The 13,428-nt window shown below is 48.4% G+C and overlaps 1 protein-coding gene across 2 annotated transcripts in view; it reads right to left on the reverse strand.

The window, feature by feature from the left end:
* Positions 1 to 2,672: 2,672 nt before the first annotated feature.
* ABCG1 (ATP binding cassette subfamily G member 1) overlaps positions 2,673 to 13,428 on the reverse strand; it is a 65,638-nt gene continuing 54,882 nt past the window's right edge. For both annotated transcript variants that reach the window (XM_066370120.1, XM_066370119.1), the window contains exons 14-15: positions 12,267 to 12,385; positions 2,673 to 11,228 (exon numbers count right to left, since the gene is read on the reverse strand). In XM_066370120.1, coding sequence (XP_066226217.1) covers positions 11,000 to 11,228; positions 12,267 to 12,385 — 348 coding nt within the window. In that variant the 3' untranslated portion in view covers positions 2,673 to 10,999. The remainder of the gene's footprint in view (positions 11,229 to 12,266; positions 12,386 to 13,428) is intronic.

A 13,428-nucleotide genomic window follows, 5' to 3' on the forward strand; every position in this document is an offset into this window, starting at 1 on the left:
CTTCTTAAGGTTGCATGTTGCTTTTGATATCTAAATGTGCTTTCTGCTGAGTGAAAGAAGCCAGACACCAAGGCCACACACTGTGTGATTCCATTTATCCCTCACATTCAAATCCATAGAGATAGGAAATAGATTAGTGGGGGAGGAGGGTAGGGAGTGACTTCTGATGGGGTGTGGGGGTGATGAAAATGTTCTGAAATTAGAGAGTGATGATGATGGCTGCACAAATTTGTGAAATACTAAACAGCAGTGAATTATACACTTTAATGGTCAACTTTGTAGTACGTGAATTCTCTCTCTCTCCATATATTATATATGTTTGTCTCTCTCTGTTGATTTACTGACTTTAGACAATGTCCAACTTTCTGCTGAGAACTGAGTTTAGATCCAAAGCTTTCCCAAGGGCCAAGGTGTAGACTGGCTCATTTTGTCTTTGACACCATTGGTCCTGCCAGGTGGCCCCCAAAGGGACCTTGATTTCTTCCAGGTGGGCCCAGGCCGAGGGCCCTATCCACTTTATCCAGACCATACTCGGAAGTGGGTTCTATTAGCTGCTTGTCTCTGGGCAGCTGTCTTTGCCTTCATTGGCCTGGATACTGTGGTCTTTCCCTCCTGGGTTTTGTGGGGCGCAGACATCTCCTTTTTTCCCCATCTATCCCATGAACCTGCTCTGTTCTCCAGTAGGTGCCAGTCCTAGAGCCCTCTAGAGGGCGCCCTCGGATACCTTCCTCTATTCTTTCAGAGCTGCTGCCCCTCCCACTGCCACCTCCGTGCTCGCTACAGGGGAAAATGTCTGTCTCTGGATGTTCAGAGATCCCTTTTCCTTCTGCCACCTGCAGTCAAATATGACAAGATGGGAAATTAGGAGAAACAAATCAGCTTTCAAGGTCCCGAGCACATGGCACTCCCAGACCAGTAAAGAGATAAGAGAGGGAGGACATACGTGGGGGAAACGGACATTCTTCAAGAGGCATACACTGCCAAAGGGTTTTATCTCTATTTCTTATCCCACTGTCTTTGTGTAGAACAAGGTTGCTGAAAGGTGGCACTTACTATTACCGTATGTTGTCAGTGATGATTAGCACCCTGGGGTCAGGTGGGATGTGCCTGGCAGGTCTTTTGGGGCAATATTGCTGAGGTAGCCTGCAGTCCCAGAGCGTCAGCCCTTCCAGTGTAACTGGGGGACAGAAGGCTAGTAGCAGAATGTCTGTGCTGAGTGGAGCAGCCTCCACAGCCCCTCGGGGCCACTGAGAGTGAGGAGGCACCCATGGGGTCTGCAGGTTCCCACCTTCCGTCAAAAGCCTTCTCCATGCCCCTGTGTTACATTTTGGATTTGCTTTCATCCAGAGGTTTTTGTGGTTTAAATTGTAGGTTATCAGGATATCAGTGTAAGGATGTTTTCCAAATTGTCAGATTTTTTTGAAGCATGCTTGCTTTGGATAATGACTCAGCATCTATCTGAAGGGAAATGGCTGCATAGATTCTGGAACATTCTGTGAAGTTTTGCCAGGCAGCCATTAAATCAAGATTGGGAGTGTTGTTCCTTCTGGTCTGGAGCACTGGCTGCGATTCAGCACTGGGAAGGAATGCAGGTGGGGAGGGGGGCGGTGAGGCATAGGGTCCCTCTCTTTCCGGGTGTGATGACAGGGTGGGATAATAATAAATTATCTGGTTGTCAACCCTCCAGAGGATGTCCTGGATGGGTTAGAGAGGAGATTAACTTTTGAATTATTTGTTGAAACAAATGCATAGACTATTTGTATTTCAAAAATTCAAATAATGATCATTTGGAATAGGTGGGAAGGAATGGGGATTTTTATGGGGAAGGTGAGGGATGGTTTAAAAACACAGAGTTGCATCTGGGACAGGGAAACTTTGGCAGGAAGAAGAAACCACAGTGCCAGGTCATAAGGCCTTGGCCATTCTCTCTCCCGTCCCTGCACACACACTTTCCCCCACAGCTACAAAGGTAGCCTCATCTTCCCCATCACAGCCACACCCAGCTGACAGTCCAGAGTGACACCTGGACCCAGGCCCACCCACACTTCAGTGTTGAACCATATGGGGCCTTTAAAACTTAAAGAGCCCAAAGCTGGCTCCTGAGGACATTTGTCCATCATCTTACCCATTAACCATACGTCCTGGAGGAGTTTCTGCTGGTCGCGGGGATGCATTCCTTCAGGCCACTTCCTGTGACAAGATGGACTCTCTTCCTTTTTCCCAATGTCTCTTCCCAGATGAGGAATAGGATAAAGGGGTCAGGATCCCTGGATCCCCTGCTACACTGTCACCATTTGAACTCTGCTTCCACCCCTTGCCTCAGGCAAGTTGTCTAGTCTCTCTGAGTCTGTTTCCTCAACTGAGAAATGGGGCTGGTGGTGGCTCTCTGGCCCCAAGGATGGTGGTTAAATTAGATAACATATGAAAAACCACTTGACCCTGTGCTACCTATTGCACAGCAACCAGGGGCTGGCTTATCACTACTGTCACCCTTTTCTTCCCAACTTTAAATGAATCCGTTACAACACCTACTGATGAAATTGTTGCATGCAGAGCGAGGGCAGTGTGACAAGGAGGAAACACCCCACGTGCTCTGCCGGACCCAGGCTCAGTTCTCCCAGCAGGTCTGAGGTCGGTGTTGTGGAAAGCAAGAAAGAGGGAGGAACGGAATCTGAAAATAGCAATGTTTTATTTGACTTAAGTCACATTTTCATAAATGGCATCTAATCTCGGAAAACAAAAGTTCAAGTCTGCAAAAAATGCACGTACAAATCTAAGAAGGTAACTCTACAGAAATATACAAAGCAGGACCATGGTGTGTAAGGTAGAGTTAGAGCTCTCATCCTGGGTCTGCCCGGGCCTGTGTTTCAATGCAGTGAAACAGTCTAGGAACTAGTGTCCAAGGGAGCTCATGATATTTTTAAACACACACACACACACACACACACACACACACACACACACACACACACACACACACACACACATATATGTATGTATATATGTCGAGTTTATCTACAACAGTGCAAACCTCTCACAGCGTGCAAGTGACTGTATTTCCTAGGTAACATGGCTAAATCAAAGTTACCCATATACAGTATTATAAAAAAAAACAGGGCTTACAGAATTATATAGTAGATATACAGATATATGCACATGTTTGCACGCTGGTTAAAAAGTGTTACTTGCATTGACTCTTGCTTTGGAAGGAATAACAGAGGAAAAATGTTAAAATAGCTGCTCATGAAATGAAAGTGAAAGAGTCACAACAGATTCAGCCATGATTGAGTGCCGCGCCTACATGGCTACATGGGAGAAAGACACACGAGGAGAAAGGTGTTAGTTACACCGATTAACTTTTTAAACACACATGTTCTATTGAGAAACTCATCTCTGTCCCCCCTTCCACAGGGATCATGACTACAAAAACAAAAACCTCTTGTGTGGGGCTGGTGGGGTGGATTTTATTAACAATTTGAATGACAAGACCTTTTCTACCATTTTTACTTAAATGAGGACCTAGAGGTGATATTTATGATCCAACTGGGGCAATCTGTGTTCCCAAGGTCAGGGGAAAGAGACCTCAAAGTTGCACAATGACAGAATTGGAAAAAAAAAGAAAAAAATGGAAAGGTATTAAAACAAAATAGCCACGATGGCCACTGAAATGCTCTCTGAAAAGCCAAGTCTCTGTGATGGCTTTCGGAGGGGCTATACTGCGGCTGCCAGGAAAGCATGGGGATAGGGGTTCAGCCTAAACCCGCAAACCCAACTTCGTCTTCACTCGAGGCCTGCTCCATTTCACCCAGCAGGGAGGGCACTATCTCCCAGCAAGGCAGATAGCTTTGGTGACTTGCCCCAGAAGCGGATGTGCCCCATATGGCAAACAATGTTTTCACGAAAACTCCCGTTGCTGATCCAGGGCTATGCCAGGAGTAAGGGCTGGTGCGAACCGAACCCAAGGGCAGATGAAGTGAATGCACGATAGTTCACGCCGGGTGCTGGCAGCCAGTTTTCTAGGAGGTCTCCTTCAAGAGACACTTGTCTGGGGGACTTGAGAACCACTGCAAGCAGGCCAGCGGGGAGAGTCACCCCGCTGGGCTTCACCTGGGCCCCTGCTGCATGTGACAAATCACTGCCATCATGAAAGGGAACAGCAGGTGGCTTACAAGTTTCCCAAAATCAGATTTCCCGGCGTCGGTGAACATAAGGAGGTCTGATTTAACTGTAGACAATATCAGGGCCACACTTAAATTCAGGTGCAAACTGGCAGCCAAAGGCACCCACAGGTGGCCAGCCCAGGTCGCTCATGTTCACCTGGTGCAGACACAGCGAACAGGGTCGTGACATTTTACTGAGAGAAAACTCATCCCGAATGTAATCATGTTGAATTTGGCTGCTTTTCTTTATGTGGTTCAGACTCACGCCACTCTCAAACATGCTCACAACAACGAAGCCTTGGTAGACACTTGTACGTGCCTATGGCCGTGTCCTTGACTTGGCTTGCAAGGTGGTGGCTGTGTGGGTCTCCCTGGGACTGGAAAGCAAGCTCATTCCCCGGGCTGTAGAAGAACCATACAGAGCTGGCCGTGGCCCCACATGTCCTCAAAAGGCCCAGCCGGGGTCAGGGACATAACAAGCGTTCTTTTGTGCCTTTGTTCCTTTCTCTTCAGCTTTACAATGGTCACTGCAGGGTGTGAAAGCCTCCCAGGACAATCCTCTCCTGGCCGGACTGTGGTGGCAGGTGTGTGTGGACCATTTTCACCTGCTGACCCCAGGGGATTATTTGAGAACACAGCAGCATCGGTCCCAAAGCCTGGCTGGCGCCCACAGGAGCCCCCGGGGTGCACAGGTGCAGAGCAGGGTTCCTCGGGGAGGCCACTCAATGTCTGTTGGAGGAAGATTCCAAAATGGCATATTTGGAGAGAACATTAAAAATTGAGCAAAGGTTAAACCCTTGTTTCCTCAAAGATGGGAATAGGGAATGGGGAAAGTTGTGCCATGGCTCTCAGAAAATCTAGCTACAGAAGGGTGAGCACGGGAGCTCCTCTTCATGCTGCCTTTCTGCCCAGGAGGCGTGGGTTTACGTACAGGCTGAAATGAGCGTGTGTGACAGTTAGTGTGCACTAGGGGCCCGGGCGTCCCCGCTTCTGGTCCCAGGGAGACTCTGATGGTTGTCTCAGAGGATTCTCCTGGATGCGTGAGGCCAAGGGTAGTGACCGAGAGGGACCATGACTTTAATGTGAGCTGGACTGAGGCAGGGCCAGTGGTCTTCAGGGGCAGAGAGGGTCGGTCAGCAGGCATTGGCATCACAAGCTTGTCCCAGATCTGGGGTGCTCTCTGATTATGCACATCTCTTTCCTCTCCCTGTCACTTAGGAGAATGGCAGGGGCCATATGTTCTGTGACTTTGTGCAGCCCTGCTCTCTGCTCTGTGCCCCATGTGGGAGGGAAGCCCAGTGTGACAGCCCAGCCCCAAGCTCCACTGCCCCGAAAGTTCCAGCCAAAGCCCAGGGACCTGGGAGCTCACACAGTTGTAACTCCAGGCTCCCTCTGGGTTCTGCTTAGCTTAACTGGGAGCCAAACCTGTGGGTGGTGCTCTCCCTGGAGGAGCCACCTACAGAGGCCATAGCCTGAGAAACAGGTCTCCCAGAAGCTTTGAGCAGTGAATAAAGAGGCCCCTCTAGTCTGCTGGAACCACTGCCCTGAGTCCCTGCCCATGGAGGCCATTGCAAGGATGAAGAGGACCGGAAGGAAAGGCTTGGCATGGGCTGCCTGCATTCGGGGCCTTGGCACTTTCTGAGGTCACAGCCAGCATGAACAAGGCAGGAGAAAGTGGGTGAGGAGTCTGGGAGGACAAAGGAAAACTCACACGACATTAAGACTGTTCAGCGTATAACACAAACATTCCCAATGGAGGAAAGCGATCATTGACGATTGGAATTAGACAAGAACACTAAAGAAGCAACCCGAACTCTTTCTAGACATACAGCAAACATATTCAACATACTACCTCAAAATCCATTTTACCTAGCCGAATTCAAACATCATTTTAAATTTAAAGCATTTAACAGTGACAAGAAAGAAAGCTTTATAGAAAATATTTTATTAGCAGTCTTCATTCCTTAAAAGTGTCTAACTTCATATTCATATATTCTGCACCCTCCCCCCTCCACTCTTGAGCTGTTTTGTTTTACTTTTTGTCACTTGGTACTTTAGCTGCACTGGACAGAAGCTTTAGTGTGTTCTGACTATGCTCTTATCATTCTGGGACGGGCATGAGGCGTGGGGCTTTTTTCTTTCCTTCTCAGACTAAAGGATAATTGAGGATTCATAGATGAAGGAAACACCACAGGATAATACTGTGGCATACAAACTAACACAAACATACATGTGTGAACGTCTGTACGCACACAGACACACACATACATGCACACATACACAATCCAGCCCTTCTCTGCCCAGGCTCATCCACAGCTTTGCCTGTGAGGAAGCCAAGACCTTGTGAGCTCAGAGGAAGGCACACTCCACTGAGGCATGAATAAATTCAGCCCCTAGACAGCTCAGGACCCCCCCCCCCCCCCCGCGCAAGGCGATTGATGGGGAGGGCTGCGGGCCACCCTCTCATCACAGCTGTCTGTTTGCTGTTGGCAAGTCCAAAGTGAATAGCCGCTAAGCTAGTACTGTATTGCATTCTATACCTTACAAAGTATTGTCATATACATTTGGATACTTTGAATAGGAGGCAATGTGGCAAAGCAAAAAAAAAAAAAAAAGGAGACTTTAGGGTCAGACTTGGGCTCAAATTCTCCTCTTTCCTGGCCCTGGAGCTGGGACCATACTGAACCTCTGCTAGCCTTGGTGTCCTGCATCTCCAGAATGAATAAAGAGATGTGGTCATGGGTCCCCTCCCGCCAGCCTGCCCTGGAGGGCCTGCCCACCTTGTCTGAGCTCCCTCTCCCCAAGCACAGTGCCTGGGACAGCACCGAGCATGGGGACAGTCAGCCAACTCACTGAGTAAAAAAACAGAGGGACTGATAAGGCATCAATCAGCACAGCGTCCGTCCAGAACACTCAGCACAGAAAGATGCGCAGATGTTGCAGCCCAACTTTTCCTCTGTCAAACAACCAAGGTGATTTCGACCTCATGGGCAGAGCCTGTCCCTGACCATGCCTTCCTCAGGGTGGGATAATGACCTCCCTGTGGATAAGTTTTTATCTAAAAGCTTACATGTCCCATTTCCTGGTCCTGAAGGCCGCCCCCCTCCAAGGTGATGTATCCTGATACCGGCATCTTCTATGTTAATGTTCATGCAGGGTTTCTTCCCTTCCTGGGGAGAGCATCCCACTTCCCCCACAGGGATTCTGAAAGAATTTAATTCTCTAGCTGATATTCAGCAAGTGTAACAGAAAGGGGGACACAAAATGCTGTCTGCGGGGATAGAGAGAAAAGGCTTCCGGAATGGGGCTGGGCAGCTGACACCAGGCCCTCTCGCTATCTTGGATTCAGGACAGTAGTTAGAAGAACCCCAGCTGCCCCCTCCTCTCTTGACAATTTTCCTTTGAAAGTGAAATTCTCTGAGCTTCCACTTCCCCTCTGCTAACATCCAGCGAAGCCGAGCACCTTTTACCCGTGGGTTCATCCTTCTCTAAATGGAGACGCAGTCAGAGGTGAAAGGAGTGTTAGAGTCACTACATCCAGAAATTACTTAAAAATCATCAGATTTGGGAAGCTGGTCTGGTTTAAATTCCAATGTAAGAAAGCCAACAGATCACCTCCTACCTCTTAACCACAACTATTTAGAAAAAAAAAATCAAATAAGTTGCTTGGATGCTATCTTAGGCCACTGGAATAAAGTATTTTCTCCAACTATTCTAAGGCAAAAGCAGAGGGCAAATATCTGGAGATCCAAACAGAATGGCAGCATTTCAGTAAAAGCTGTTAAGGATTTATAATGAGAACGTACAAGCAGGGGGCACTTGCTGATAGCTGGATTGGGGTGAAGGCCGCAACCTAGGAGTGACACGTCCACACCCAACCTGGCTTTAGGTCTTCAGAGGCAAATTATCCTGGGGTGCTGACTTAGTGCACTTGCTAAACGCCACTTAGCATCCTTTAAAAAAAGCTCTGGGTTACTTTGCATGTGGGTTTCCCTTCTAGCAGCCCAACAGTACTCAAGTCCCCAAAGATCTGCCTTTGTGTGTGTGTGTGTAAGGGGGGGGGGGGCTGAGACCTCAATCAGTTCCTCATCTATAAAGAGGTGAATGAACTCTGCTAACAGAAAAAAACTGAAATTCCAGGAGTATGAACTCCAGTGGAAATAGTTCCTTCCGAGGGTTTAGGTGTGCTTGGAGATGAGATTTGAAATCTAAAGGAACCTCGCTGTTTCCTTCTGAAATTGCTGAGACACGACCCCGGGGGCTCAGTGGATGAGCTGAGGCTGCCGGTGCAATGGAGATGGTTGGCTCCACTCAGGGCAGCTCCTGGTGTGCACATTCTTAGTGGGGTCACAGAGCCACAACAGGAAGGGCTCACCTGGAGGGGAAGAGGTATTTAAACACAGACCTCACCTGCTATAATTCTGAGGCAGGATTGATGACTTTCTTCTCTTCCTAATCCTGTATTTCACTAGGCTGTTCCTATGTGGGTCTTCCTATGGGTCAGGAGTCCCCAAACTACGGCCAGCGGGCCGCATGTGGCCCCCTGAGGCCATTTATCCAGCCCCCGCCGCACTTCCGGAAGGGGCACCTCTTTCATTGGTGGTCAGTGAGAGGAGCACAGGATCCGCAGCCTGTGCTCCTGGAGTACTGTATGTGGCGGTGCTGCAAAGTACAGCATTGCTCACGTACTGTACTACTTCCAGTGACGTGGGACGCACGCGTCATGGCTCCGGTAGCACATCATATCACTTGTTACGGCTAGCAGTGACAGATATGGAACTGGACACTGACCATTTCATTAGCCAAAAGCAGGCCCATAGTTCCCATTGAAATACTGGTCAGTTTGTTGATTTAAATTTACTTGTTCTTTATTTTAAATATTGTATTTGTTCCTGTTTTGCTTTTTTACTTTAAAATAAGATATGTGCAGTGTGCATAGGGATTTGTTCATAGTTTTTCTAATAGTCCGGCCCTCCAATGGTCTGAGGGGCAGTGAACTGGCCCCCTGTGTAAAAAGTTTGGGGACCCCTGCTATGGGTAATGTCTTATAGGCAACTCTACCTTCAAGTTAAAAGAAGACTTTTTACAAAGGCTAAGTGTGACCCTGGCTCAACAACATAGTCTGAAAGGCAATACTATAATTGTGTAAAACAAGCAAATTTAAAATTGCATGTTAATATTTCTCGATTGTGTTTACTAAAAAGGATCTAAGGGTGAAAATGGGATCGCTAAGCATTTGCAAATCAAATCTGTGTGATCACTGATCAAGTAACAATTGAACTCTTTTCCTTCTCTGAAGTAGGAAATAGAGTTTTGGGAACAGAACCAAGGAATCTTTCAGGACTGAAATGCCCTTGAAGACTCACTAGTGCTACTATTTATAGAAGAAGAAACTGAGGGTCAGAGAGGTTCATGAATTTGCTCACAAAAATACAATCTTTCATTAGGGGACCCTGATTCCAGGACAACAATGTTCTAGAAGGGGAAAGCCATTCCATTTTTCCTTCAGATGACATTCTTTGGCCAGAATCACCTCCTTCCCTGTAAACACTCTGCTTCTGGCTGCTGCCAGGCATGTGGGTACCTTGTTAGGAAGCCAAAGGCTGTTCACCCTGCAGATACCACTGTTCCTGCCTTGGAGAGCTCTATGCATGTGATTATATCACTGGAAAGAAGGGGCTTTGGTCAGCAAAGTGCACACCCACCCCACCCTGAGAAGGTGGTATGGCCTGTGGAGATGGACTCACCTCCAGCCTCATTTGATGGAGCTACAGACACCTTGGCCACACAAAGTGTCTGCTGGGTTCCTGCCAAGGCTTTGATGCTAATGAAGTCTTGGCACCTTCCATCTGATACATTCCAGCTCATCTTTCATGGCTGCCCCTGGGACCACTCACCGTTCACGCCCGGATGGCCCTCAGCCCAGCGTTCCCAGGTTCAGTGGAGGTAGTTAATGCGATATATGAGGAAAGGGAAATGTTTGTAAAAACTCAACAGGGTGGACTTTCTAGAATGTTTTTTAGGCAAAATTAAGGTGCTCAGAAAGTTAGGAATAAAAAAAAAACCTTATATATTTTGCTTAAAATAAGAAGCATATGGAAAACAAAAGACTTTGAAAGAGTTGGCCAATTTCGCCTTCCAACCTTTTGTATAACTTTGGAAATTGTTTGCAGAGCTTGGCGCGCACAGTCCCAAAGCCTCCTCTCCACCTGAAACCTGCCTTTGCATCTTTCACAAGTTCTGTCTGTTGATGAGGCCAGCTCACCCTGAACAATTCTCTCCAACAAAAAGATACAGTTTCTTAAAATGAATGAAAACCATTGACTTTTGGCTTGGAAAATGACTTCTCCTTGGAAAAAGAGAAAAACTTGTAGAAAGATGAGAACTATGAAAAACAAATCATAAAATGGACCCACTTCCCTCTTTTCTTTCTCCCCCGAGGACGTCCACCTGTACAACGACCCACGGAGAGAACCCTCATGGCCCCGTCCGGGACCAGCGCTACCTAGCCATGGGGAAAATGGTACTGAGGAAGCCTCTTGTCACCAGTCCAGTTGCAGGTTCAACTCTGCACCCGTAGTGGCAGTATTACATTCTGTCTGTGAAAACGATCCTTTCTACACCTTCTTCCTAGTTAAAGCTGGAAAGGGTAATGGAGAGAACAGCAGACCTCGCTGGGTGGAGCCGTTGAACACTTGGCATCCGTGAACCAGATGCGGTGGCTAGGGGTTGGGTCACAGTCGTCCCTGTGTCCATGGGCACAGGCTTGCCGCCGTGATTCTACAAGTTGCCGTTGGCGGCAATGTCTAACGTCCCACTCTTCCGGTGTTCCGGGGGCTTTACCTTTCGGCCCGGATTTTGTACCTCAGGACTAAGTAGGCGATGAGGCGCAGTGAGATGAAGAAGATGCCCAGGACAATGAAGTCCAGGTAGAGTTTGGCGTTCTCCACATCCAGCTCTCTCAGAATGGCCTCCGACTTCTGGAAGTGGCAGGTCTCGTCAATGTCACAGTGCAGATCCTCTCGGTCCAGGCCGTAGATGGACAAGATGACCCCTTCAAACCCATACCTGCAGAGGGGAAAGTGCCAGAGTGAGGGAGTCATAGGTGACCCGATGACTTCCCCACCGTCCCTGACACTGCCTCCATTTGCCGAAGGCAAAACACCATCTGCCTTGTTTTTGGCTCCCGATTGGCTCCGTCCCCAGAGGTCTTTCTGCACTGACCTCCCAGCACCCCCGAGATAACACATGTGGCAGCTTCTCCACCATTTCCAGTTCTGTTTCCCCCCAACTGAATGAATTGCACATGTCTGTCCAGTAGTGAAACGAATTGACAACCACTTTGATTCCTTCTGATGTTATGTACTTTTTTAAAGTTAGATTGATCAGAGGTTCTGCTATCCTTCCAAGTGCCACACAGCACTCTAACAACACATTTGTGCCCCACCTATTGTTCCTTGCCAGCCCTCCATTGTCAGAACAAACACGCTAAAAAGACACGGGTGTCAGATGTCTTGGCGTTGGTGCACGCACAGGCTGCTGAAACTTTGTATGAGGGCTCTGTGTCGAGTTTGTTTTCCCAGAACAATATACCTGGGTCTGAACTGACACTCTAGAGCAGAAAAGCTTGTTCTGACTTGGGACCTGCGTGTCATGCTGAATTGGCACAGCTGGGCAGAAAAACTCTGAAGACCAGCGTGGCCCACTGAAGACCAACGTGCCAGACCACCCCTGAGTGCAGCGCATGCTGTCTGACCCAGTGCTGAGTGCCAGAATACTCATGTCCAACAACATTAGGATGTTTATGTCATGACCTGTTTTCCACTGGGTTTCTTACTGGGGTTTACAATGTTCAGAAATGTGTTATGAGTACTGTTTGATTCAGAGATGTACAAAGTGCCTAAAAGGTAGAAATGTTCCCTGAGGGTGGCTCTCCAAAGGACCAAAATACAGGCCCATCCAAGACGTGGCTTTTATAAGCATCTTCATGTTAACAAGAGTCCTCTTCCCTCTGTCACCGTAGAGCTCCCAAGTTATGGAGCCCCCCTCCACACCACACACACATACACACACACACACACACACACGCATGCATGCACGCACTACCTGACATAGGAGATATAGGACATCCACTGCAGGTAGGCTGGGATGGTGTCAAAGCTGACAAAAAATCCTGAGAAGAGGAGGACAGGAATGGCTGTCACAGGGCCCACGAAGGTTGCCACCTGAGAGGACACAAAGAGAGCTTACAGTCTGCCTAGCTTTCTCCTCAGGTGGCCCCTGGAGGCCACATTCTTGGACAGTCACATGGATCGCTGGAAAAGACCAGTTTTTAGGATGGGTCATCCAAGGGCCAGGATGGCATAGAGAAGCATCTGGTTTGGGGCGTGAGCAGCTTGCTTTCTGGTGCTCATGATTCACTCGAGTTCTGGCTTTGCTTTTAAGGAAAGGCCGGGCTTGAGCTCCCTGAAGCCACGGAGGTGCCGAAATGCAAGTGCACATGCGTGTAGCAGGTTATGGATGGGTGGTACCAGGAGTCTTGAAGGGGCACATAGAGGGACTGAGGAGGTGGGGAAGAAGAGGGGCGTGTAATCAGAGGCAGGTTTAATGGTGGGCGCACCAGGCACGCGCCCTGGGCCCCAACTTCTGAAGGGCCCAGCAAAACCCCAACTTTATACTATTTTCTAATGACACCGAGTTTGGTTTCATATGTGCAATTTTAACATTAATAGTATATACTAGTTTTTATTTATTTTAAAATATGGTTAACATATATTTTTATTTTCCCTGTCTCTTTTTTAAGGGGCTCAATTTTTCTGCGCCGGGGCCTCAACCGACCTTAATCTACCTCTGGGTGTAATGGTGGTTGAGGGATGACTGAATGGGTCCCCTGAAGCAACAAAACTTAGGCATTGAGAGCTTGGCATCTGAGCCGGTTGTGTGATGGTGACCAAATCACACGGCCTCTCTGGGTCTCAGTGTCCTCACCTGTAAGATGAGGATAGTACACACCTAGCTTGGGGGGGGGGGGGAGGTTGGGACTAAACAGGCCATTATATGGAAAGCACTGAGAACAGCACCGGGCATGCACTCTGTGCCACATAAGGGCACCTGCTGCTGTTGACGTGCCAATCCTCACCAGCCAGGACAACCTGAGTCCTGACCGGAGACTGACCTGGTGAAGCCCATCTAGGAAGGTAGGGTGGAACTAGGAGGAGGGGGGAGGTACTGAGCCCCACCAGGGCAGCAGGGAGACGTTTCCTTGACT

This window comes from Saccopteryx leptura, chromosome 2 (genome assembly GCF_036850995.1).
Source record: "Saccopteryx leptura isolate mSacLep1 chromosome 2, mSacLep1_pri_phased_curated, whole genome shotgun sequence".
In the NCBI taxonomy this organism is placed as follows: domain Eukaryota; kingdom Metazoa; phylum Chordata; class Mammalia; order Chiroptera; family Emballonuridae; genus Saccopteryx; species Saccopteryx leptura.